We start from the raw sequence: 23,517 nt of genomic DNA on the forward strand, positions 1-23,517 counted from the left end.
CAGATGAGGTCTGACGTAGTATTTAATAAAGGCTTGTCTTTGTTAGGGCTAGCGTTGCGAGGATGACCCTTGTGATGGATTGTTACGCATGAGCCCCTTGTTTGCGTTGTGCTACGTACAGGAGAGGAGGAGCATGTGTGCTGGAGACGCTGTAGACTGTTCAGTAATTCCCTCTGTAGTCTCTGGAATCTTGGGAATTAGTACTGTCCTCTCTGTCTTCTGCCTCTGTACTCCCTGTCCACTCCCTCCTCCATACATCCCCCTCTCTATACGGAGTACGACCTCTCCATACGAAGATACGAACCCACGGCCCAACGGGACTCCCGACACTCCCTCCACCAATCCCCTTTCCACAGCATGTCGCTCGTCCGTCTCCTGGTCTAAAGCGGTTTAACGCCAATATTCGTCCTCAGCCCAGGCGCAGGCTTGCACTGCCCTGCAGACAGGTTTTTCTCTTGGCACGTCCCGTCGGCCTCGCAGAAGACGCCGCCACACACCTCACTCTCCCTTCCTCCTGAGCGGTTTCCATCTCGTCCGTCTGCTGCTGCTTGTCCTCCATCGCAATCAATAGCCCGCGCGTCGCGATGAACTCGTCTGCAAGCGCCAGCGCCGACAAGGCCTACGACGAGGAGCGTCTGGCCTGGGGCGGGTCCGTCACCAAGAAATACCTCCAGCTGCCGCGTCTCAGGAGGGTCTCCATCTACCTGCTGCTGGCCGACGTCTTCATCGTTGCCTTTCTGGTCCACGCCTTCGAGCCGCTCATCACCCTGTTGGTCCGGAATGAGGAGCTCTTTGGCTCTCGCCTCGTGCTGCCTCTGAATGAGACCTTGCACCCAAAGCCTCCCGCAGCCCTAAATAAGATCCCGCGCATTCTGCACCAGACGAGCGCTACCGAGATTATCCCAGACAAATGGATTCATCTGCAGAAGAGCTGCAAAGAGACTTATTCTGAGTTTGAATACAAGGTACGTTCTCTGACTCTCACTCTCACCCTCACTCTCATTCATCACAAACCATTCAATCCCATCCCTTCACTCTCTCCCGCGAACCTACTCCTAACAATCTCAGCACTGGACCGACGAGCTGGCTCGTGACTTCATCGCAGCAGAGTACCCCTGGTTCGTGGATACCTGGGACAACTACGCCTTCCCCATCCAGCGCGCAGATGCCATCCGCTATTTCGTTCTCCACGAATATGGCGGCATCTATCTTGACATGGATACACTGTGCAACGAAACCATCCCGTTCCACCTCCTCGAGTCTGATGGAGAGGCTCATCACGCCGTATTCAAGTCAACAACACCAACTGGTGTTTCTAACGATCTCATGATTTCATCCCCCCGCCATCCCGCCTTCAAGACAGCCCTTGACAACCTCCTCTTCTATAATGAAATCACCCGGTTCTGGGCTCCTCTCCTGCCCCACGCCGCCATCATGGTTGGCTCCGGACCCTTCTTCTTGACCATGTCGGTCAAGAACTACTTGCTCCAAAGGCCTGCGCCGCCTGCTTCGTCGGTGCAAGTCGTGAACGCAACCGAGTTGGCGCCATACATCACCGACCTCGAAGATAGCTCATGGCACCATGGCGACACGAGCACTCTCATGTTTGTCGGCGACCGGCCGTGGATTTGGTTCGGCTTGGGTGCACTAGGCCTCGGCATCGGCCTGCACATCATCAACCAAGGCCTTCTTCTAGCCTGCAAGGGCCTTGGTAAACTACCATCGGTCACTAGTATCAAAGTGGCAAAATTAATATAGGGGGGTAGTTCTTGCAATGTACTATAATACTTAATCTTTCAACGTACTGGTATCGCGAGAGATTTTCAATACAATTTTTATTACTGATGAGAATGATAAAGGATTTTTACAATGAGACCCTCGATTAGTTCCTGGATCTTGATGTGCAGGTCTCTAGAACATCCCGATAGCTTGATGGTTCCCTTGCACATATAGCAAAGTGGCCTGGTCCAATATCACAGCGACGGGGTCGTTGAGTACGAATCATTTGGTACAACAAATTGGAAGGGTAGGCACAAATATTGAGGACAAGGCGGAGTTTGCCGGCTGAGGACCCTACTCGGTGATAATATCCTGTGGTGGGTGTTGCTGTCAAGAGGACAATGCAACTATTATGGGATTACCAGGATATATTCAAGCGGCGACTTCATGGCCCCATGCCTTATTCGAGTCTAATACGATGTCGGGACAGACTTGGAGCCTGGCGAAGGTAGCCGTACATATTTGAATATTTCCGTCCTGTAAAGATACAAAGGAGTTGCATGGGTACCACTTATCCTAGTGGCTGCAACAACCGCATTCGCTCCGGCTAAGGGCGTCGACTTGCAAATCTAATTCTGGTCATCATTGAGGCTGCATCTGCAACAGTCCAAGGGCTTAGGTTCTTGTGCTTCAACCAGGATAGCCTGCTCACACGGACGCTGGAAGAGCTGGTCACCAGACCTTTTCGGCTCTGAAGGATCTATTCGCGAGGATTGAGGCCATTCCCTTGAACAGAGAGGGACATTAGAGGCAGCTGCGGAAATGGCTTGCACGATTTCCCTGCTACCCAGTACGCTCCAGCGTGTCATAGTCATCTCTATGCTACACCCCTCTACGGAGCCCACACTGGAAGAAGAAATGGATAATTATATAGGAGTCAGGGCTTCTAAACCGGCTCCCAGAACGCCTCCATCATGCAGAACATGGCAGCTACTGAGATACCGAAACAGGACACAAATACCAAGCAGAGTGCATTTATAAATCCAGTACGATCGTCTGTTACAAAATGTGTAGTGCTACCCCTGACAGAGCGGCTAGCAGCCTGATCGGGAAATGGTCGATTCGCTTGACACTTACGGGCATCTGAGGGGTGATGATCGCTTCTTGATGACTGATCACCCACCTACCGTAGCATGCCCATGGCGGCGGGGAGCGTGAATGAGGATGGAGTGAGGCGTCCCCAAGCCTCGAGAGTCCCTATCTAACAAGGATTGCACAGGTACTAACTAACCATCACTGAACTGTCATCACAAAGTCATGGCTGAACTGTGGATAGTGTCCATGTCTTTAGTAGTTAGTGTCAAGGGCCCCTGCAGTTTCGCGATGCTGACACTAGTTCTCTAGATTCTGTCTAGTTTGAGCACAACACTAAGCTCCTTTTATTGTCAATATTTAGATGAATACGAGCTAAAGCTACGATCCCCTGTTACATCGGGCATTTGCTAGTAAAATAACTCTTGCTACTGAGTGCATAAACCACTTGCTGTTTCAATTCTGCACTCTCCGATAACTATCGGATAGCACGCCCTAACGGTGAATTATTCATCCCAGTTTTTACTTTTCTCAATTGTCATCATAGAATTCCTCGTCGACTTGAACATGACCTCGCCAAGGATAGTGATCACGGCCTTAGCTGCTATCGCTCTGAGCGGCCATCCCCGTCATTGTAACCCAAGCCCTCCCCTTTCTACTCTTGTATCGACTACGATTCTATGTTTATCAATCGCGGAGACTACCACGCCTGTGTTTTCAACCATTACAAGCGTCCTCTATCCGCATATACCGCCACCAGCTCACTTCCAACTGGTATCCCATTTGGGATCCGGGAGGCTTTATGTGGAGGACAAGACACTGTACTTGGTAGTGGAATGGTAAAAATTGTTCAAGGATGTTCAAAGAAATGTGATCATAATGCCAGGCATCTCTCGCTACTGCTTCGTGTACCTGTTTTGAACGTCAATTTTCGGATCGTGGACTATCATCGGTGTCTCTCAATTTCCCAAATGGATATGGCCCGCAGAATTATTTTATGAAATATTCTAAGTACAATAAGTATCAACCGAAGGAGAAGGGTATGCATATTCATGGAACCATGTTGTGGCCTGTAATGACGTCTGTTCGGCGTTGTAGGATGGATTTTTTGGCGTGGGCTCTAGGGTAGCTGCTGGAGAATTGGGGGATGGAAAGACAGCAATCAAGACAATTGGCCCATGATTCACAGCATGCACATGAGTGTTTATTTTATTTTATTAGGTGTGAACTGCAGTTATCCCGGGATTGAACAATACTAATTACCTTAAATGGACAATACCCGTTACATTGGCACCACTTTCCCACAACAACGACGCACGTCTCCCGACTGCTGTTCAGGGTCTCACTAGTCATGGCACAAGTATGACCTCAAAGAATGCCCCCCAAACCTTTCCACGCCACTGCAAGGCTGAATTGGCGAGCCACAACGCTAAGTTATCATGTCAAATCCGGATAGCAGAGCGAGGTTTCCGTCTCACGAGACGATCCTGTGGCAGATCAGTTCAAGCGGGGCGTGGCTGTGCAACGCAAATCAAAGCGTATGGTCTCGCTTGAGGGGAAATCTTGCTGGCTCGTTTGGCTGGGACAGTCGGTGAAACGCTCTCCGCTTGCTGGCTGCCATGCTCGATGGCGATTGGTTATTCCTGGTTCTTGGTTGGGCTCCCCATGTTTCCCAAAGAAGAGGTCGTCGACCAGCTGATGAAGGGCTGCAGTAGCGTCTTGGCGGAGTGATGAAGGCCTGGAACTCGGCCTGTTCCTTCGCTTGTCGCCCTACGGCCAGGGATGTTAACCGCCAGTACGACGTGATATTCCCGTTGTAACCTTTCGGGCCAGTCTGGACCTCAGCCCGTTGCAAGGTACATGCAGTCATCTATTTGAGGATCCGAAGCCAGGGTGGAAGAGTCCGAGGTACGATTCCATTCCAGGCTACATCTCAGGCCACAGTGTAGGCAGACAGGCCAAGATCTTCATCCCGTAGGTTAGTCACTGCCCGGGCGAGCCCACATGACCGACTCTTCGCCGTCATACCAAGACTCCAGGGCCCTTTGATAGGCCGTTCTTCCGCCTTGTGGATCGGCCCGTTTCCCAGGATCTCGCTTTTGCACTCGCTGATCGTGTCCAGACAAGCTCAGGCGTGAAGGATTGGGCTGCGCCGCACTGAAACCTGCTAGCTGAGCCACGCGATTTCATTGTTGGACGATGGACCAGCATGGGGGAGCCTTGGCACCAACAGATTGAGCCCGGTAAGGCAGACTCTAATTTAAGGATCCGCGGATGCCTGGGTGGCATTCAGCTGAAAATTAACATATAACATGCTTCAATAAGCTTCTTTTTTGAGTTGCACAATCATATTTAGTCCATCTGATATCCCATCACAAGTCACATCTCGGCATCAATCCTCAACACTCTCACACAAACAACATCTTCATCAGCTGTCTGCCACTCTTCTCTCAATCATGGGTCGCTTCGTCCTCTTCGGCTGCCTTTCTGCTCTGGCCAGCCAGGCCTTGGCCAACACCCCCCTCCTGGAAGAATTCGGGATCTCGCCCGTCTTCCCTCCCCACGGCTCCATCGACCGTCGCGCCATCGACGATTCATGCTTCACTTCCGTCGTATCGAAGCTGTCGCCGCCTGAGCCCAGCAACACGGAGCTCCAGGACTGGGCCGCTACCGAAACGGAGGCGATCTCGGCTTGCACCATCACCGCACCCGCTTCCCTCTCCGACGAGGTCATCAGCTACCTCGACGAATTCACAACCTGGCTCGCGACTGTCGAGTCCGTGGCGGATAGCATCGATACCAAGTGCGGCGCCGACATCTTTACATTCTCCGTCTCCATGTCCTGCACAGAGTCGCATACCGTGGTTTTCACCGAGGAGGCGTCCGGCACGGGCACCCCTGGCGTCGTGAGCTCGACTGTGATGGAGCCTATGGACGCGCCAACCGGAACCATGTACATTGGCGATGGCGATTCCGCTGCTGCGCGGAACGGCGGTATGTCCAAGGTTGCCTTGGTGGTTGCGGGTGTTCTCGGCGCTGTTATGGCCTTCTAGATAGAACACTCTTGGCTGAAATTTTAGTTATAAATACCCATTCAAACGTTTCTCAAGTTCAATTCCCATGTGCAAAAAAGTCTGTGCAATTGGTCTACTTAACCCTTGATTGTGACATGCCCTTGTAAGCCCATCTTGCGAATGTCACCTTGAAGACGCGGGGAACTGAAGGCGCGTACTGGACCGTCCTGAAGAATCTCGGCTGCACTCCACCCCGTCTCAATGCTTGAATGACGTATTGGCGGGGATCCCTGTTCAGGTTCTACGCGTATTCAACAAGCGGGATTGTTGATTCCCGACGAGACCAAGCCACTGTCTTTCTCTCCGAGCCGGCTCGGTTTCAATGACTGGGATGCTCGGGATTGGCGTTTTTTCCAGTGGGGATGTTGGCATCGGCGTGGAATTAGCTTCTGAATCTCCTCGCCAACTCCACTATGAGGGTGCTATTGGGCTAGTGATCTAGCTAATTACTGCGCTATGTTTTGGTGTCTGTGAATAGTAGAGTGAAACTGTGTCATGCCTTGATTACATCGCTGCGTTGTTCGAGAGGACACGTTGTCGGAACGGATGATTCCCTGCGTAGCTACCTGATATACTCTCTAGGATCCCTGTCTCTAGCCATCTTGGAGCATGAGTCCACCAGACTCAATTCACCCATGGTGGTGGCTCCAGCGCCAACGAAGTTGTTTACAAGTGCCGCCGCGCACCGTAGAAGCTATGTAGATAATGAACTGCGGTTCGACGTGAGCGGCAGGGAACCACGACCCATGCACCCGCAGACAGCTTACATGCGCATGCGGGCACACAGAGCCAAGAACTGGGATCTGTATGCCGTCAGCACGTTGGGATTGTCAGCCATCTTGGGATCAACCGGACTCATGGGACCCTTCTTGTGGCTGTGCAAGACTCCGGTGATGCACCGGGCTTATTCGGTGGCTGCTTACTGCTGGTAGTTCTAGTGACTTGCTGAAGGCGAATAGATTGTTTTTCATTCTTTTGAGCCTTTGTTGACCATATTCTCAATTCTGATTCTATTTGACTTCATAATGGATGTGCCATAAATACTGCCAGGTATACACAGCCAGCGCTTCAGAAATTGCCAATGACGGATTTGTCAATGCCGATTGGCAAGATAATTGATGCATGGCTCGTTCTTGTTCAGCCTTTCCAAGTTTGTCTCCAAAATCTCAATGCTTCGATCCCACACCTTTTTCGTAAACCAGCTAACATGCGGCGTAATGTAAACATTCGGGGCCTTCCACAGCGGATGTTCTTTCGGCAAGGGCTCCGGGTCGGTGACATCCAAGGCGGCTCCTCGAATCTGGCCCTTCTCTAGAGCTGCAATAAGGGCCTGCGTGTCGACATGGCGACCTCGTGCGATATTCGTGAGGAAAGTTTTGTTTTTGCTCATGATCTCGAACTGCTTGTAGGAGATGAGCCCCTCCGTGTCTTTAGTTAGTGGCAAGCTGATGACCACAATGTCGAGATCCTGAGCTAGGAAGTTATTGATGCTTTCTTTTGAGGTGCCGTGAAACCACTTGGAAGGAATTACCCCCTCCGGGTCTCCGGTACCTGGAACACAAAACTGGTTGTATTGGTCGTCTTTGCGGGTTTCTGGCGTGGCTCGCTCGCTGCGTGTATAAGCGTAGACCTCCATGCCCATCGCTTGAGCCATCCGGGCACATTGACGGCCAATAGACCCATACCCAAGGATGCCCCTTGTTCATGTAAGCGCAGTACGGTCTTTTTGCAGTCAAGGAAACTCACATTCGAAGTTTGTATGAGTCTTCAACGGTAGGGACGGAAGATATCTCCCAGACCTGTTCATCCATCTGTTTCTGATACCGGAGGAAGTGCCGTTGGCTCATTAGCCAGGTGCCTATCACCCACTCAGCGATTTGAAGTCTGGATACCCTTGCATTAGTGACTGCCCTGGAAGAGCCCCTTTTAAGCAGGCTATGACGTACGTGTATACTCCGCTGGCGTTGGAGAAAATTATGTCCTTATTTAGATAGGTTGGATGGTTGTGCCATAGATCTGCACCTGCTGATGCAAGCTGGACGAACCTCACGTTCGAGAGGAGGTGAGCTGGCGGTGGAGCCCAGTCCACGAACAATAACGTTATCCCTTGCCAATATTCGACAGGCAATTCGTTGACATCCACCGGTTGCCCATCCTCCTTCACAGATGAGGCCCAATTCACCTGCAAGCCAGGATATTTGGCTCTTATAGTAGAAACCCACTCTGGGTTTGGTTCCTTGGGGAAGAAAAGGAGGAGTTTATCCTTGCTTAGGGCACAGACTTCACCCGTGGCAGCCATTCTCCACGTTTCGAATGTTAATGGTGTAATGGACGAATTTTTTGACAATTGAGTTATAGAGTCTACTGCCACTCCCGCTCATGGCCGCGCTGACCCGAACTTAAAGGGCCAAGACTCGCATCGAACTGAGTTGATGGCGTGCTCGTCCGTCTGTGTGTGCCTTTGTCGGAAGAGCCGACCGTTGGATATTTAGTGCGCCGGAAATATTCGTGTGCTAAAATTAAGTTGGGCTACTCGGTCTGGCGCATAGCTGCAAATCTCTGTCCTGATTTTACCAGGCATCTGAATCACTAGAATGTGGGCATTTGCACTACAGAGTTGTGATGGGATACTCAGAGCCTAGCAGGCAAATACACGAGAGCCTGGTACATGACGAGTACGATAGAAAACTGTTAAAAGAATATTGTGAATATGTAATTGATCAATGAGCTTTCCAAATTAGATGATTATGTGTGGAATACTTTGCATCTTGCCTAGTCCGAGGATTCATATCCCAATTGCCAATTTGAGTATACTTACTCAGTAAGATCCAGAATTACAGCCTTCAGTGGCATCGGACAGTGTAAAACCATGCCGCCTCGGGTATGGCATACCATCTAGTTAACGGGGATGGCTAGTCAACTGCACCCTAGGTCGGTTGAGCCGATAGGATGGTCATGAAAGACGAGACCATTGTCCATGCTAGCTCGATCTTAGCTTGGCCTACAATGCTCACGCGTCAAGTTCTAGTTTCCAGCGGTTAGATGCCTGTGGAGATAAGCATCTACCGAAGGAGAAGCAACTGCCGATGAGTTAGTGGTGGGTAATTACTAGCCGACCTCTTCCTCTAGTTTGCGGGGATGGTCAGGCGACCCTTGCGCCCTAAGTTAGTCGGTTGGGCCGATATGATAGCGTACAGTTGATATTGAAGTGATTGGTTATGCAAGAGCTCGTCTCCTGATTGGTCTTATGATTCATTATATAATACGATTCTGATATCTTACTGGCTGGATTGCTGTAGAGATAAGCCTCTACCAAAGGAGGCACAGTTGCCGGTGAGCTGGCGGTGGGTGATTATTAGCCAAACTCTCAGTTGTTTGCTCCCGTACGGATAGATTTACTGAATTTGTTCTTTGAAAATACCCGATGACTCATCTCATTTGCAGGAATGGTCAGCCGACTGCGCGCCCTGATCGGTTGGGCCGATGTGTCGTATACAGCTCGAGGCAATCGGGTGCAAGCTGGCTCTATACATTAGCTAATTCTTTATTATATAATATCATACTGGCTTCTAATTGGGCCAATAGCCAAAGAGATAACTCTCTACTGTACCAAAAGAGGCATCGCTGCCGTTAGTGGTGCAGGTGATAGACGAATGCCCGATTATTACTACACTACGGATAATATTACTGAATTCGCTTCCTGAAACACCCGTCAATGATGTTCGATATCACCGTTCACTACACGGGCACATTTGGCTCTTTACGCAGATAAATAAGGGTATGTCAATTCTCCTACTAGCCTCACCAGATTGACCAGTCTAACCATCTCTTACATTGCTTGAATCTACCAGTCAAACTCACATCCCCACAATCAATCGTCCAAAATGTCGGCTGCAGTTCAGACACCCTTGCAGGGACTACCGCAGGCCCCTATTCCTGTTCCGTTTACGGCCACCAAGCCAGCTACATCCAATGGACCAGCTACCCTGTTCGACGCGTCTAAGCATCTCGCGTACTCTCCGCCAACACGTATCCTCACTATGGGAGACCTTCAGCTAGAGAACACAGCCATTTCCTCCATCGCTGCCTCCGATCCCTTCCCCTTGCTCTCTTATGAGGCTGTCCTTGAGCATCGTCGCGAGCTCTTTAGCCCCAAGGTGATTGACAATTGTCTCCACCGCACCCTTCCTGGCTCAGCCATGCTTCGCGGCATGGCCCAGAAATACACGCCATTCATTCAGTCTTTCTGGAACTCCCCCGAAGTGTTGAAGATTGTGAGCAGTATTGCGGGCGTGGACCTTGTGCCGGCGATGAACTACGAGATCTGCCACACAAACATCCAATTGGGAAGTGAAGGTCTCGATGGCGTGAGGGCGACCCCCGTGGTGCCACCAATGGCGACTACTACCAATGGGGACTCGAGGGACGCAGTCGACGAGAAGACAAACTATGACAACGCCATCGTTGAGTGGCATAAGGACTCGCATCCTTTTGTCATTGTTGTCATGTTGTCTGACGCTCGCAACATGGAGGGAGGCGAGACTGTGTTGATGGGAGGAGACGGCAAGACGCTGAGCGTTCGAGCGCCGCAAATGGTAAGCTGCCTCTGTTCTACTAAATCCTGTTGATATCCATGCCATCCATCTAACGCGAATTCATCATCACAGGGCAGCGCAGTTGTTCTCCAGGGACGACACATTTCCCACGTTGCGCTTCCCGCAACCAACATGCCTGAGCGAATAACTATTGTAACGTCGTTCCGACCCCGAGACCCAACACTGGCAGATGAAACCACAAATGCTAATGTTAGAGGCGAATCGCATCTGACCGAGCTCTTTTACCAATGGTCAACGTACCGCTTAGATAACCTAGCCAAGAGGGCTAACATCATGGCAAGCGAGTTGAGAAACAAGTATGCTGAGAATGTGAAGAAGTCAGGCGAGGACGCAGAACCAGGAATGTGCCGTACCGAGACGGTTGACTATGACGAGATGAAAAGCTGGGTGGAGGAGCAAATTAAGTACCTCCAACAGACACTGCATGAGATGCGTCCGTTGGATCAGGAGTGAGACTGCTAGGAGAGGTCACTATTATCTCCCTGCGATTAGGCCAGCAAAAGGAATGCGCACTATGCTAATACGTAGTGTAATATTGGCTTATGCACTAAATGTGACAATTATCTAGCCAAGAGATAAATTCTTCGTCTGCTCCAAGGCCAATCGTGAAACCTTGAGTCTCCATTGCACCCATGCTGCTAAATGACTTGCGTCTGCCAGAGAATCCAATCGCCGTTGCGCGATAAGGATGTCTATGTTATAATTTCCACGTTTCCGAATGTGATCTCCTCTTTGGAGGTCAATGTAAGTTAATGAATCACTCTTCGAGACCCTGGGTCATGACCCTACTGCGGTGCAATAGTGAACACTTGGAGCGCAAAGTGGCCTCTGTACGGGGCACTATTTGGTCTTTCTGACGATCAAAACACTACTATCTGTATACATGCATTCATATTCGCTGAGTAACCTGCTCCCTTCCACAAATAGTCTAGGCCTCCGCGCGAGGATATGTCTTCTTCTTCAGCTTCAACATCTGTAGCAACTCGCTCAAGAAGCCTTCCGGGGGGTGCGTAAATGAATCCTCGTACGCGTCGATAACGGGCTTATCCCACACGAGATCTGCCTCAGTTGCCTTCACGAACTTGGTCCGCTTGAAGACCTTCCAAAAGGTGAAGGTCACGATAGCCACGAAGACCATGGTGTAGTAGGAGAAAAACGTGCCCACGTCCCACCAGCCAGGGAGGAAAGTGGTATAACCATAACAGCCCAGAATAACAATCATGAATGTACCACCGATGTAGGCAGAGTATGGCTGAAACCAGCCCGTATACGGAAGGGTGTTGCGGTCGATGCCTTGGGCCTTGAGGGCGCGATGAAAGAATATGTACGTCACGCACATAATGATGTAGTCAATCAGTTGTGCGGCCTGAGTCAGGTAGCCTAGCCATTGGACGACTTGGGCACTGCTGTTCCCAACAGTCAGGAAGGATATCAGCGGGAAGAACATGGTGACAATGAAGCAGTTGTACGGGATGCCACTCTTGGTACACTTCTTGAAGATGGCAGGGGCCTGCCCTTCAAGCGCAAGGCCATATAGTGATCGAATGGAGCAGTACGTGTATGCATTGCCAGCCGAGAAGATACTCGACACTAACAACGCGTTGGTTAGGTGCGGTAGGAAGCTGATGTTCATGTTCCGCATGGCGATAACGTAGGGTGATGCATTGGCGGTACCCGCTCCGTCATTGATGTTGAGAGTCGGATCGTTGTAGGGAAGAATGATGCCCACGCATAGAGCTCCACCGATGAAGAAGAGGCCGAACCGCCAATACATGGTCTTGAACGCTTGCTTGAGTAGAATACGGGGCCGTTTCGCCTCGCCGGCGACCATGGCAAGGTATTCTGGGCCCACGATGGTGAAGGCTGCGGACCAGAGAGCTCCCAGAAACCCTTCGAAGCGGCCGAGGTTGCCGGTCGTGATGTACTCTGCGAATGAACCACTGGTCTAGTCAGTACGTTATGCTCCTGACGCCAAGGAGCTAGTGGAGGTGTAGAGACTTACGGATTTTTCCAATAGCGAAAGCCGTATGCATCATGTTGAGGATTCCCGCCAACCATGGTGACAAAGGTGAAAGAAAACACCAGCAAGATCAAGAAGAACTTGCCAGTGGACAGCCAAAACTCAGCCTCGCCGTAGTACTTGACGGCAAAGATGTTGAGCGCACCATATAAAACGATGCAAGCCAAACAGACAGCCCACACAGGAATGTCGTCGCGCCAAAAGGTCAAGACCAAGTTTATCGCCGAGATCTCAAAGGGGATCATAGCCGCTTCGTAGAAGAAAAAGTTCCAGCCGGCCATGAAACCGAATGCTTCGTCGACCCATTTTCCCGCAAATCGGATGAAAGACCCCGAGATGGGCATATACACAGCCATCTCGGCCATGCAGTTATTGACGAGGCCCAAGATACACGAGTACATTGTGTATGCCAGGAACAGGCTGCCGGGTCCTCCCTGCATAAGGCCGCTGCCGATGCTCACGAATAGAGCTGTGCCAATCGAGCCGCCAACTGCGATCAATTGGATCTGGCGGTTGCCCAGATGACGCTTGAGGTGGTCGACATTTCCAGTTGCCTCGACAAATCCGACATCGTAATCGTCAGGGCCAGACGCGGTCGTTTTCTCGTTCGACGTGGGGTCCTTTTCGTCGGCTTGTGTTTGTGACATGTTGGCTGGAAGGGACGCGGGCTGCGTGTGACGCTCTCTGATGGTCCGGGATCAACTTTGAGCTGGGGAATTGAAGCTCAATCAGAGAGTGAAATAAATTGACTGAGGGGACAGCACTACAGTCGTGCAACCTCGGCTAGAATGGAGTGGGCAGAATAATTGTGGTTTAACGGGAAGATCCTTTAGTGGACGAAGTCTCCATTATGTATCCCCGCAGAGAAACATGGAGTGCGCTCGACCAGTCATAACAACTCATTCGGTAGTATTTATAATGATGTTCCAAGTTAAAGGTAGGGCTCGCCAATGACGACATGGGGTAATGTCGCTCATGTGGATACCGCGGTGACTGTGGTATGTTTCGCCCTCGGTCGGAGAAGCAATCATGAGACTCACCGACCGCTCTGTAAGTTATCGTCGAAGGCGGGTGGCGAGAGACGGGTAATTATTCTACAAGAGGGAATGAAACGCGTTGGCGTGCTCGAACATACAGTGCGATTGCATCGATATCAGATAACGGAATCAAGGATGCGATTGATTCCCCTTGTTATGAAGCCTTGAAGGGAATTGAAGACAACCCAGATCCCTGTGAGAGTCTTGTAGGCACCTACCAAAACCGGTTGGTCCCCCACAGTACTTATGGATAGCGGCCTAGATAGCACTGTGATCTCCGCGTCGGGAGGGCCGACAACCGTGCTTGAGTACTACGTTGTACGAAGAATACGTGCGTGTCTCTGTGTTCCATTCGCTAACGAGTTCACTAATCTTTGAAACTCAAATAGACAGGGTCCCCGGCAAGTCTTCTCCGGGTTGATACGCGGGGAGAGAGCCGTCTTATCGTGTCTTCGTGTAAGCCAATGGGACCTCGTGTAATAAGCGTGATCTCGACAAGTGGGCTGGTACAAACTGGGGTTGCGGGGATCGCGACTGATAACACGACGCGCTACTTTGTCATACGGCCCGATAAGCACAGTAATAAGAAGTTGGAAGAGCCTTGTTTCTACAAAAGAGGCTGCTGCGTTGAGCTGTTCTAGAGCTCTGGTGGGGGGAGGCTGAGGCATAATAGCACCGTCATGCATCATAAATCCAATTCTCAACGGAGTCGTAAATTTACTATGATTTCGGATCTCCGTTAGGGGAATCCAGTGGGTTGGAATGATGCGAGGGTCCTCTAGTATGACTTCACCGATGACATGATCGCCATGAAGAAATCGACGTCGCGCAATGACGTGCACATGGGTCCCAGTGAACATACAATATTAAGTCCTCCTCCAGCAAAAGCCTCCAGGGAAGCCCTTTAACGGATGGGTATAGGTACTTGGTTTGGGCGTAAATACCACAGAAGGCAAAAGGCCCATGGATGCCCCAGCCGCTATCACTAGCAACACCAAGAACAGACCCCCTGAGGGCGATCATGGCAGATTCTCCCCCCGGAGGCCCGCCTGATGAACGGTCGATGTTGTGGGAATTTACAGTACGCCCGAAAAACGAGGTGGTCTCAAGGTGCATAATGTATTAGTGTTGGTTTGTCTTGCAGTGAAATACTGCACCGGCCTTTCGCAGTATGCCGACAATGTGACAATCCGATTGATCTCTCTTGAGTTTGTTTTGGTAGCCCAAGTTACTATAGTGCCCCTCGAGTGGAAGATGCGCCCTCAAGCTAATTGGGCGTGCAGAGGTCCAACTGTCTGGCCAGGAGTTGACAGATGTGCATCGAGGGCTCTGGCCTGATCAATTGCATCATCCAAGAACCATTCAGTAAGACAGTTACTGAGTTGATGTGCAATCATTGTACGCTTTGTAAAAGCAGTGGTGACCTGGACTGCAGTCAACTCCTGAGAAGCAATGGCAGCCATAAAGCCCAAGCATCATAATCTTCGGTCATGTTCAGCCCAAGAGACGATAGAAGGCTGCAATCTCTTGAGATGGTCGTAATATTGATTGGTGGACTCTTAATGATGGCTTTTGGGAGTGTGAGCTCCTTCGGACAGCAGCTGCGAATTCTTGAAGCATCAAATGTCGTTCAGCTTCATACTCGGCTGAGCCAGTAGGAACTGGGAGTGTCTTAATTACTGCCAACATCGTAGACAACATTCTCAATAATCAAGAAAGAAAAATAATAGGGTGACTGCTGGACAGATAAGGAAGACGATGTTAAACTTAATTAGGTTCGTTAACAACAGGTCATTCATACTTTTGGCGCACGGAAGCGTGGTAAGATATCACCAACTATTGGAGCTAATTCTCGGACAGTTTGTCGTCAAATGGCCGACTATGCGTAGAACAATTAGAAACCCGAAATAAGCGCGGCAGTCTACAGGTACAGTCATACTTTCAAGCAATAGCTGCCGCTCAAAAGTTTGCGACGCCAACGTTTCTCAAGTGCGACAACTTCCAAGTCATTACAATTTAACGCACTACGCTACTAAACAATCCATCCTGCGTTAAGAAAAATAGGCCACGTTGTGTCCCTTTTAAGCTCCTAATTGTATCCTCTCTTTGCCAACTCGGCTTCAGTCCATTCCCATAGCCTCTTCCCGTAGCTCATATCTGACTGCCACTTTGCCTGTCCTATCTTGCCAACCGGTAAATAAAACCCCCCATTTACCAACTGTTCCCGGCTCATTCCTCTTGAAAGGTATAGTTGGTTTAGTGACGTCTGCTCCACATCACTAAACACCAACGGGCCAAACACCGCCATCAGCGTTCTCATCAACCAAGACTCCCTCGTGTTTGCAAATAACCCCGTATTAGATACTCCAGGATGGAGGCTCACGCTCGTAAACCCGGGATGTCGGCGTGCTAATTCTGCCGCAAACATGACATTCGCTGCCTTGCTTGCTCCATAGCGTACCCAGGGTCCTTGCTTGTAGAGCTCATCCGTGTCGAGTATAATATCGATGGACGGTGCGAATGCGTACCCAGATGAAGAAAGGCTGACGACTCGGACGTCTCCCTTATGCTCCGTAGCTGTCGTTTGGAGTAACGGTGTCAAGAGCTTTGTCAGTAGGAAATGTCCCACATGATTAGTCCCCAGCTGGACTTCAAAGCCATCGGCAGTCTTTGAAGGTGGGACAGCCATGATCCCAGCATTCAGAAGCAGAACATCAAGGCGGTCAGTGTTCTGGATAACATGCTCGGAAGCTGCCTTGACAGACGGTAATGCGGCTAAGTCGAGAGGTAGATATTCGATGTCCACATTTGCTGAACCGGCATGGTCTGTATCTTTGCCGAGCTGGCTGCGTATGTCCGCTATGGCATCCCGGGCCTTGGACTCGGTCCGGCAGCCTAGATAGATCTTCCGAGGGTTGTGTTTAGCTAGCCGCAGGACGCTTTCTTTTCCGAGCCCGGCGTTGCCACCGGTAACAAGAATGACCTGACCCGAGAGGTCGGGAATATGCTGGTCAGGGACAAAGGTGTTGGACGAAAGGGGCCACATAGTTGTTGCGCTACCCTGTATTAGACGTTGCAGGAATAAGGCGAAGGATTTAGCGAAGGGGCTTCACAAAAGGAGGGGCCTGCATTGCGTTTTATGTTTACTGTCAAAGCATGATCAATGACATAACCCCTGCCCTTCTCTAACGCCGCGGAACTGCACAAAAGTCCGAGACACCGAGAAATTTTCTAGTGCGATGCTAAGGCCGGCTGAAACTTGCCGCTTGTTCAAGAAGTAGGGTCCATAGTAGCAGTCCGGTCAGCTTCACGCATCCCATACTGACAAAATAGCAGAAGATCGCCATGCTTCTGGATGAAAGGATTTGTGTCTTTATTCTAGGCAATGCGTTTATTACAACAAGTCCGGCGCGATGATAACAAAGTCTGAGGACATCTCGTAGTTCCTGCCAACCTAAATCTGGTTAGCTCATTACATCATGAGTTGGAGTGCTCTGGCATCCGAATGGCGAGATGTTCAGTGAGAACCTCTCAGATCACTTACCACTTAGGTAGTAAACTTTAATCATGGACCTTGCAGGGATATATACAATGCGTTGCCATATCCCGCCGTGTCTTCATGTATATGCCGTCGTCTCCACATACCTCCCTCCGTATATTCACGTATATTTTGACATCTTTTCGTCTGTTCGCAAATCTCCCTAAGTTGATGAATTAATGGGAATAGGGTAGATGGTATCTGCTTTTTAGCCTACATCGGGGCCACGACGTGCTCCGCAGCAAGCCGGGAATTTGAAGTGGAGGTGACCGGCAGAGTCGGGAATGCACTCACTGTATCATTACCTCAAACCTTGCTTCTGAGAGTTTAATCCCTTGTTGCTCAGCCCCCTTCTCCTAAGTCCATTGATCTTCGTTTTCGCATCTATCTGTTAGAGGCTGGCTACTCTCGGACTAACGCACTCTTGAGATCTGACAAACCCAGTCTCCCAATCATCTCCCTTGGCTGCTTGATGCTCCATATTACGGTGTCGTCAGTGATCATCCGCAGAGTTGCATGTTCTCGTATGCGAATGGAGCATGATACTTCAAAATTGAGTTCCCAAGGGTATCGATGGGCTTGAGTGCTAAGGATGACTGATCAATCAGACGGGGTTTGCAAGAAAGCTGGGGGCTTACCGGATTGAATGGCGTTGTGCAGGCGAAGTTTAACAAAGTGCTCTACCCGTACCATAGGATATGATCAATAGCATTTAAATCACTTGGTGACATGCATGGAGGGATTCTAAAAAATCTAGATACAGAGAATTACGTAACTGAATATAAAGGATCTACATATGTCTCTATTCTTGATTTATATAACCTATAATCCTACGTAATGTATATAGAACACCTATATAATGCGGCTAAATAGTAGGCCCAATGCTGATGCTACAGATGTGCGATAGCTCAGTTTCTTGGTTATGGTTACAAGCCTAAATATATTTCAAGCTGTATATTGTAGGAAAGCCCTAAACCGATATGAAGAGAAACACATAGTATTGAAGAATCATATTCTGTATTACTGCGTCGTGGAATCTACTGTCACATGCTAATCAGGCTCCAGGGAACGGCGTGAGGGGGGATTACGCCACTGGAGGCACGTGCTCCACAGTGGACGGTGAGTATAACTTAGGGCCAAGTTGAAGTTGAAGCTGTAATCAAGGTGAATCTTGCAACATCTTGACTCCCGCGTGTGAATCTTGAGCGAATCTCACTCTGAGCATCACCTCCTATTATTCAGTCGAACTTTGGTTCTGATATAGAACCTCAAATTGAGCTATCCCTCTCCAAGACGGATGATCTGTCTCCACCTCCACCCTCATAACTCATCCGCGCGAGCGCTGAGCAAAATACCATGGCAACCATGCAGTCTCCCGAAATTTCGTCTGTCGCCTGGGGCCACATGGAGATTGCTGGGCTGGAGCCTGGAAAAGATTTCAAGCTCTACCCTGGCGGCGGTCGGCCTTGGGATTGGGGCGAGACGGGCATGCGACACAAGCCGGGGATTTGCGTTGTTGACGTCGAAGAGCTTTTGCAGAAAGGCGCTACCACTATCGTCTTGTCACAGGGCATGGATTTGAAGCTCCAGATTGACCCTGCGACCCTGAGCTATCTCGAAGGGAAGGGTGTGACTGTTCATGTAGCGGAAACGCGCAAGGCGGTTGAAATTTACAATTCGCTGGCTAAGACAACGGCGATTGGCGGATTGTTTCATTCCACCTGCTGAAGATAGCTTCTGTATTTGAGGGTGATGCTGAATGCGAGGTATCGCCGACTCTTTTGCACTTCATACTTACATCTGATGGCTCGTCATCTCGACCGTTTATAATAGGAGCGAGTACCCTCGCCTGTTGAGGCCAAGTGCATTTCCGCTCTACCCTCACTACGAGTCTTCCTTGGTAGATTAATTTAATCATCTCATCTTTTTTCTCATTCATTTTGTTGTATGTGTGTTGTAGCTCGGTGATGAACGCCACAAGATACCCCGCAGATTCAATTTGCTATCCTCACTACACCTGACTGGCTTTGCTGATACTATTTTTGGTGTTTTTTTTTATACCGTTGAGCTTCTCGTCCCCCCCTCTGGGTATGTATGTACTAGAGCACCCTAGCCTCTTGATGCCTGACTGGCGTTTCGTGCTTGTACCAGCGATTGAGAGGCTTTGATGGCCTCCCCTTTCCCCTGCTTTAATCATCTACCGGAAACACAGGCTTGTGAGAACTAGGTGCCTTGGGCCTGCTACTTGAAGGTCAAGCTCATGTTCGTCAACCGCAACCTTGATCATCTCAGTGTCAGCCCCCGCTTCTCTGATTGAAGAAACAGAGCTTGAACAATGCCAAGACCCACAGAGACGGAATCCCAGTCACAGAATAGACCTCAGACTGTCGGCCACTCGTCGGGTTGTGAGCAACTACAAGCAAGCGGAGACCATACACCACACGCCGCGTCATTACGCTCCGAGACGAGACGGAATAGTCTACGAGCTTTTCCCTCGGCTCATTTAAAAACAATGGCCCGGGGATTCAAAACTAATAATGTTGGAGGGGTTCAGAACACCAACTGGGGTAGTGGCACACAAATATCTGGTGGTCATTTCAGTGGGCATGTAAATTTTCATTAGAACTCTGGTAAGAGCGAAAATTCCCATTGATACCGTGTGGTACCAAGGGGCACCTGTTGCGAGACTTGTGTAAATGGGTGCTCGATAATGCCAAGTTCCAAAAATGGCGTAACGAAGAAGACACCCGTCTGCTGTGGATCAGAGGCGACCAGAGCAAGGGCAAGATGATGCTACTCTACGGTATCATCGATGAGCTAAGTCCCTTCGAAAAATCGATAGAGCAAGAGCCCAGCGCTTTATTGTCCTACTTCGTTGTGAGGTGACAAATGCGCCTATCAGTAACCCCACATCCGTGCATCGCAGTGCCTCTATCTCCTTGTTGACAAGGTGCCATCTCTTATCTCACACATACGGAAGAAGCACGATCACGCCGGTAAGGCGCCCTTTGAGAATTCGAACGCCTGGTTTGTCGTGCCTGATATCTTTCCGAACATCTTGCAAGACCCGCGGTTGCGAAGCACGTACCTGATCATCGACGCACTCGACGAATGCGCACCGGAGGACTTGCCAAAGCTCCTGGACTTCATCGTGAGAAATTCGTCTTTGCCGCACGTCAAATGGGTCATCTCCAGTCGCAATGACCCCGAAATCGAGAGGAAAGTGAATCTTGATCTGTTGTCAGCTAGGATGTGTCTTAACCTAACGGCACATTTCTCTGTGTCTTGCTTGTTTTCAAAGAACTCGAAGCAGCCAAAACTTGGGAAGTTGGATCGGCCATTGACGAAATACCCAATGGCTTGAAGGAAGTGTACAGTCGAATGATCAAGCGGATCCAAAATCTGAAACGAGGATTGCCACAGCTATGTCGTCTCTTGCTAACCACAGTCATCATTTGCTATCGCCTGTTTCGCCTTTGAAGAATTGGAACCCTGTCTAGTGTCCCAAAAGATATTTTGGACAAGCCTCGGTCTAACATAGTTCTACCCTAAATATTAATACCCTAGATACTCTAGACAGTCCGTACTATGCAGAAGAGATTAAAATTAAATAGTAATACTAAAATCTTAAGGCTTCCCTATCTTATTTATAAAGGAGGTAATATTGGTTGCGTTTGTATCTATGTATCGTGCTAGTGATCCTAGGGTTGCAGCCGGTCAGGGTATGTACTCAGCGAAGACTTGCTTTACATTTGTGACTCTACCTAAGTCTTACGCAGGGCAAGACTTTTACCCGGCTGTCAATTCAAGTACGCTTTTTGTCTTAACTCATGCTGTTGTCTAAATTGCGGCCCCACCTATTGTCCTTTTTATTCTCTTCTTACTAGCAGACCTTATCTGGAAGCACTGTGTCAAGTGTTCCGAACCGTAAGCTTGTCCAACCCATCTCTGGACCTAATCTAGCTTATCATTTTCTTTCTTGTCTTACTGTTGGCAATGGCCTCTTTTGTCTTTATGAATATGGCGAGCACAAACTGCATGGACCAACAAATACTTCAATTCATACGGAAGACAGTGTAAGTATCAATAATTCAGTCAATTAATATAGTCTAATTAGTCTCTTTACTAATTCTAGCCCTATAGAAATGTTTTGAAGCCTCTAACCACGGTAGGTGTTCCAGAAGCTGGTCATGCGAGTCGACTGGCCAGCGGAAAACTCCACATAGCAAGAACTAGGTGGAAATGTTAGCTTCAGTTCCTCACATTCAAAGAAATTGAGAGACACTTACTCGTCGGAGTAGTCCATGTAGTTGTGGATAGGGTCCAAGCCAGCCACGGTAGGGCAGGAGTCACGGCCGGTAGGGCAGCCAGAAGTGGCGTTGGCCTGAGCAGGAGTATCGGAGACGAGATCACCACTGCCAGTGCAGCCGCCCTGGAAAGTGTGATACAGACCCATCCAGTGACCAACCTCGTGAGTAGCAGTCTTGCCGAGGTTGAATCGGGTGTAAGAACCACCGGGAACAGTCTGAGCATCAAGGGAGACACCGTCTCGGTAGAAGGCGGTGCTGCCGCTGGACACGGAAGTCGGGAGGTAAGCGTAGCCAAGAGCGTCGTCCTTGAGCGCGCTCTGGAAGTAGATGTTCAAGTTGGAGTAAGTTCCCTTGCGGAGAGACTGCTTCATGGCGATCTCGTTGCTGTCGGCAGACCATCCCGTATTGACAGTGCGGTCCGTGCCGAGCAAGTTGAATGCAACGTTGTACGGAGCAAAGTCTTTATTGAGAACCGCCAGCTGGTCAGACAGCATCTTGTCCTATAACGGAGTTAGTTGAGCTAGTCCATAAGTGTAGATAAAGCCGAGCTCACCGTCAGGTAGCCACCCGCAACTGTCTGCGAGCGAGCAACAACGTGGAAGTAGACACCGACGTTGATTGTCGCACGCGCAGCCAAGTCCCCCGAGTCTGCGGCCTTGGCTTCCTGGGCAGCCAGGACCTTGGACATGCCAATGTGCTCGGCAGAGGGCTCAGCGGTACCACAGCCAAATCGACCTGGGGTGGCTCGCTGAGAGACCCCGGCGACGGCGGTCGAAGCCCCAAAGGCAGCAACGAAAAGAGTCTTCAGCAACATGATGTTGTATGGATAGGCAGCTGTAACCGAATGGGAAGGTAGGGATTGAATACTGTTGGGAGTGGTTGGATGTAACAGTATCTTGAATGCTTGGCTGCAGGAGAGCCTGGGTCTTTATAGATCCCATCTTGGCAAAGGAATGTATCTATGCAACCCTGTTCCGTGGCTATTTCGAAGTTGTTGTTAGAGACAAATGGCCGGTCTAGGAGTGAACATCCGATTTCGACTAATCTTGCCGTAGTGCCTAGGCAAAAGTTCTCAAAAGTCCAAGTATCTTGAGCGGGCCGACACCAGGTTTGGCAGGATGTTTACTAGATACTATCCTAGCTCCTAGGAATGGGGCGACTTTGCGGAACTCGTGCCGCTCCTTGGCCGTTTATTCGTGCTTTAATCTGAATAGTATCTCCAGCAGCCTCCGGTCACGGGCAATTGCTTGAGCCTGAGAGGTCAGCTCAGCCGCGGCACTCCCACGACTCCACGGTTTTACCAAGCCACATGCCTAAAGGAGTTTGCGCCCGAAACAAAGGGCCTGGCTGTAAGTGAACCTTAATACAAGCTTGTCTAGTAGCATGTACATATGGTTAAAAAGTTCCTAGTGTATGCCTTTATTAAGCAGGTCCGGCACTAATACGAGGACCAGTCGGCCTTACACCCGGTCGGTAATCGGCTTCCCTTCTTTCCCCTGTATTTGACCACGAGTTATGATGTTCGACAGCCAAAAGTACCATTACCTAATGCATAAATCGATCGACAAGTACGCTGATAAGATCTCTGAAGCGACCAGCATTCATAATAACGTCCTTCCTATTTGATCCCCTGCCCCGCTCGCGACAGGGGATCGCGGCCTAACTGCCAGATTAGATCAAGTCTTTGAAGTTACCCACAACTATATCTTGGCGCCTTAATCCGGCACATAAGGTCTCGGGTCTTATCGATGGGCGGCAGGGACCGTAACTCTAAGGTTATCTTAAAGACTTGGCCTCGCTGACAATCGATATGATCTACACATCTCACATCGGGCCAAGAATGTCGATACAGCAGGTGTCATGTTGGAGTGGGAATTGTTGAATTGTGATAATTGACAGTATTATGGATGATGGCAGTTGTAAACTGTTGGGGTTTTGTTTATTGATGGCGACTATGTTAAGAGTCCTGTCATTCTAGAATTTTCCTTTGACTACCCCACCAGCTGTACTGTCAAGCTGCAATTAGACAATCCCTTCTTTGACTAGAGTGTCGCTTGTTCACCAACTCAATATGAAGTCCTCTGTTATTTCCGGCCTTGCCCTTGTGGGTA

General features: G+C 49.8%; 9 protein-coding genes across 9 annotated transcripts; 4 read left to right on the top strand and 5 right to left on the bottom strand.

Annotated features, from left to right (window-relative positions):
* The first annotated feature begins 192 nt into the window (after positions 1-192).
* BGZ61DRAFT_459202 (nucleotide-diphospho-sugar transferase) lies at positions 193-1,851 on the top strand. Its single transcript, XM_046246869.1, has 2 exons — positions 193-965; positions 1,069-1,851. The coding sequence occupies exons 1-2, from the start codon at positions 585-587 to the stop codon at positions 1,756-1,758; spliced, it is 1,071 nt and encodes a 356-aa protein (XP_046099350.1). The 5' UTR covers positions 193-584; the 3' UTR covers positions 1,759-1,851.
* Positions 1,852-4,308: 2,457 nt separating this feature from the next.
* On the bottom strand, positions 4,309-5,022 carry BGZ61DRAFT_482702 (uncharacterized protein; the record flags this gene model as incomplete). Its single annotated transcript, XM_046249419.1, has 2 exons — positions 4,309-4,581; positions 4,840-5,022. The coding sequence occupies 2 exons, from the start codon at positions 5,020-5,022 to the stop codon at positions 4,309-4,311; spliced, it is 456 nt and encodes a 151-aa protein (XP_046099351.1).
* A 118-nt stretch (positions 5,023-5,140) lies between these two features.
* On the top strand, positions 5,141-5,920 carry BGZ61DRAFT_459203 (uncharacterized protein). The gene has a single exon (XM_046246870.1). It carries the CDS (start codon positions 5,268-5,270, stop codon positions 5,862-5,864), a length of 597 nt encoding a protein of 198 aa, XP_046099352.1. The 5' UTR covers positions 5,141-5,267; the 3' UTR covers positions 5,865-5,920.
* A 1,058-nt stretch (positions 5,921-6,978) lies between these two features.
* On the bottom strand, positions 6,979-8,184 carry BGZ61DRAFT_537003 (putative 2-hydroxyacid dehydrogenase; the record flags this gene model as incomplete). The annotated part of the gene is made up of 3 exons (XM_046254480.1): positions 6,979-7,582; positions 7,632-7,769; positions 7,832-8,184. The coding sequence occupies 3 exons, from the start codon at positions 8,182-8,184 to the stop codon at positions 6,979-6,981; spliced, it is 1,095 nt and encodes a 364-aa protein (XP_046099353.1).
* A 1,125-nt stretch (positions 8,185-9,309) lies between these two features.
* Positions 9,310-11,118, top strand: BGZ61DRAFT_497527 (uncharacterized protein; the record flags this gene model as incomplete). Its single annotated transcript, XM_046251173.1, has 5 exons — positions 9,310-9,334; positions 9,867-10,252; positions 10,328-10,480; positions 10,574-10,797; positions 11,070-11,118. 5 exons carry the CDS (start codon positions 9,310-9,312, stop codon positions 11,116-11,118), a joined length of 837 nt encoding a protein of 278 aa, XP_046099354.1.
* A 237-nt stretch (positions 11,119-11,355) lies between these two features.
* Positions 11,356-13,512, bottom strand: BGZ61DRAFT_459204 (histidine permease). The gene is made up of 2 exons (XM_046246871.1): positions 12,504-13,512; positions 11,356-12,441 (listed from the first exon to the last, which is right to left on the bottom strand). Exons 1-2 carry the CDS (start codon positions 13,166-13,168, stop codon positions 11,430-11,432), a joined length of 1,677 nt encoding a protein of 558 aa, XP_046099355.1. The 5' UTR covers positions 13,169-13,512; the 3' UTR covers positions 11,356-11,429.
* Positions 13,513-15,549: 2,037 nt separating this feature from the next.
* Positions 15,550-16,678, bottom strand: BGZ61DRAFT_459206 (short-chain dehydrogenase/reductase). The gene has a single exon (XM_046246872.1). The coding sequence runs from the start codon at positions 16,602-16,604 to the stop codon at positions 15,648-15,650; it is 957 nt and encodes a 318-aa protein (XP_046099356.1). The 5' UTR covers positions 16,605-16,678; the 3' UTR covers positions 15,550-15,647.
* A 1,598-nt stretch (positions 16,679-18,276) lies between these two features.
* On the top strand, positions 18,277-18,824 carry BGZ61DRAFT_556234 (NADH dehydrogenase 1 alpha subcomplex assembly factor 3; the record flags this gene model as incomplete). The annotated part of the gene is made up of 1 exon (XM_046255651.1): positions 18,277-18,824. The coding sequence occupies exon 1, from the start codon at positions 18,453-18,455 to the stop codon at positions 18,822-18,824; it is 372 nt and encodes a 123-aa protein (XP_046099357.1). The 5' UTR covers positions 18,277-18,452.
* A 2,364-nt stretch (positions 18,825-21,188) lies between these two features.
* On the bottom strand, positions 21,189-22,220 carry BGZ61DRAFT_508925 (metalloprotease; the record flags this gene model as incomplete). The annotated part of the gene is made up of 3 exons (XM_046251980.1): positions 21,189-21,328; positions 21,386-21,906; positions 21,960-22,220. 3 exons carry the CDS (start codon positions 22,218-22,220, stop codon positions 21,256-21,258), a joined length of 855 nt encoding a protein of 284 aa, XP_046099358.1. The 3' UTR covers positions 21,189-21,255.
* Positions 22,221-23,517: the final 1,297 nt, after the last annotated feature.

Source organism: Ilyonectria robusta (genome assembly GCF_021365365.1).
Source record: "Ilyonectria robusta strain PMI_751 chromosome Unknown BGZ61scaffold_22, whole genome shotgun sequence".
In the NCBI taxonomy this organism is placed as follows: domain Eukaryota; kingdom Fungi; phylum Ascomycota; class Sordariomycetes; order Hypocreales; family Nectriaceae; genus Ilyonectria; species Ilyonectria robusta.

Bases quoted from the DNA above. Each gene is read 5' to 3' on its own strand.
- BGZ61DRAFT_459202 (XM_046246869.1), top strand. From the start codon at position 585: ATGAACTCGTCTGCAAGCGCCAGCGCCGACAAGGCCTACGACGAGGAG. The intron at 966-1,068 runs GTACGTTCTCTG...TAACAATCTCAG, and splicing joins ATTCTGAGTTTGAATACAAG to CACTGGACCGACGAGCTGGC.
- BGZ61DRAFT_459203 (XM_046246870.1), top strand. From the start codon at position 5,268: ATGGGTCGCTTCGTCCTCTTCGGCTGCCTTTCTGCTCTGGCCAGCCAG.
- BGZ61DRAFT_459204 (XM_046246871.1), bottom strand. From the start codon at position 13,168: ATGTCACAAACACAAGCCGACGAAAAGGACCCCACGTCGAACGAGAAA. The intron at 12,442-12,503 runs GTAAGTCTCTAC...TGACTAGACCAG, and splicing joins TTTCGCTATTGGAAAAATCC to TGGTTCATTCGCAGAGTACA.
- BGZ61DRAFT_459206 (XM_046246872.1), bottom strand. From the start codon at position 16,604: ATGTGGCCCCTTTCGTCCAACACCTTTGTCCCTGACCAGCATATTCCC.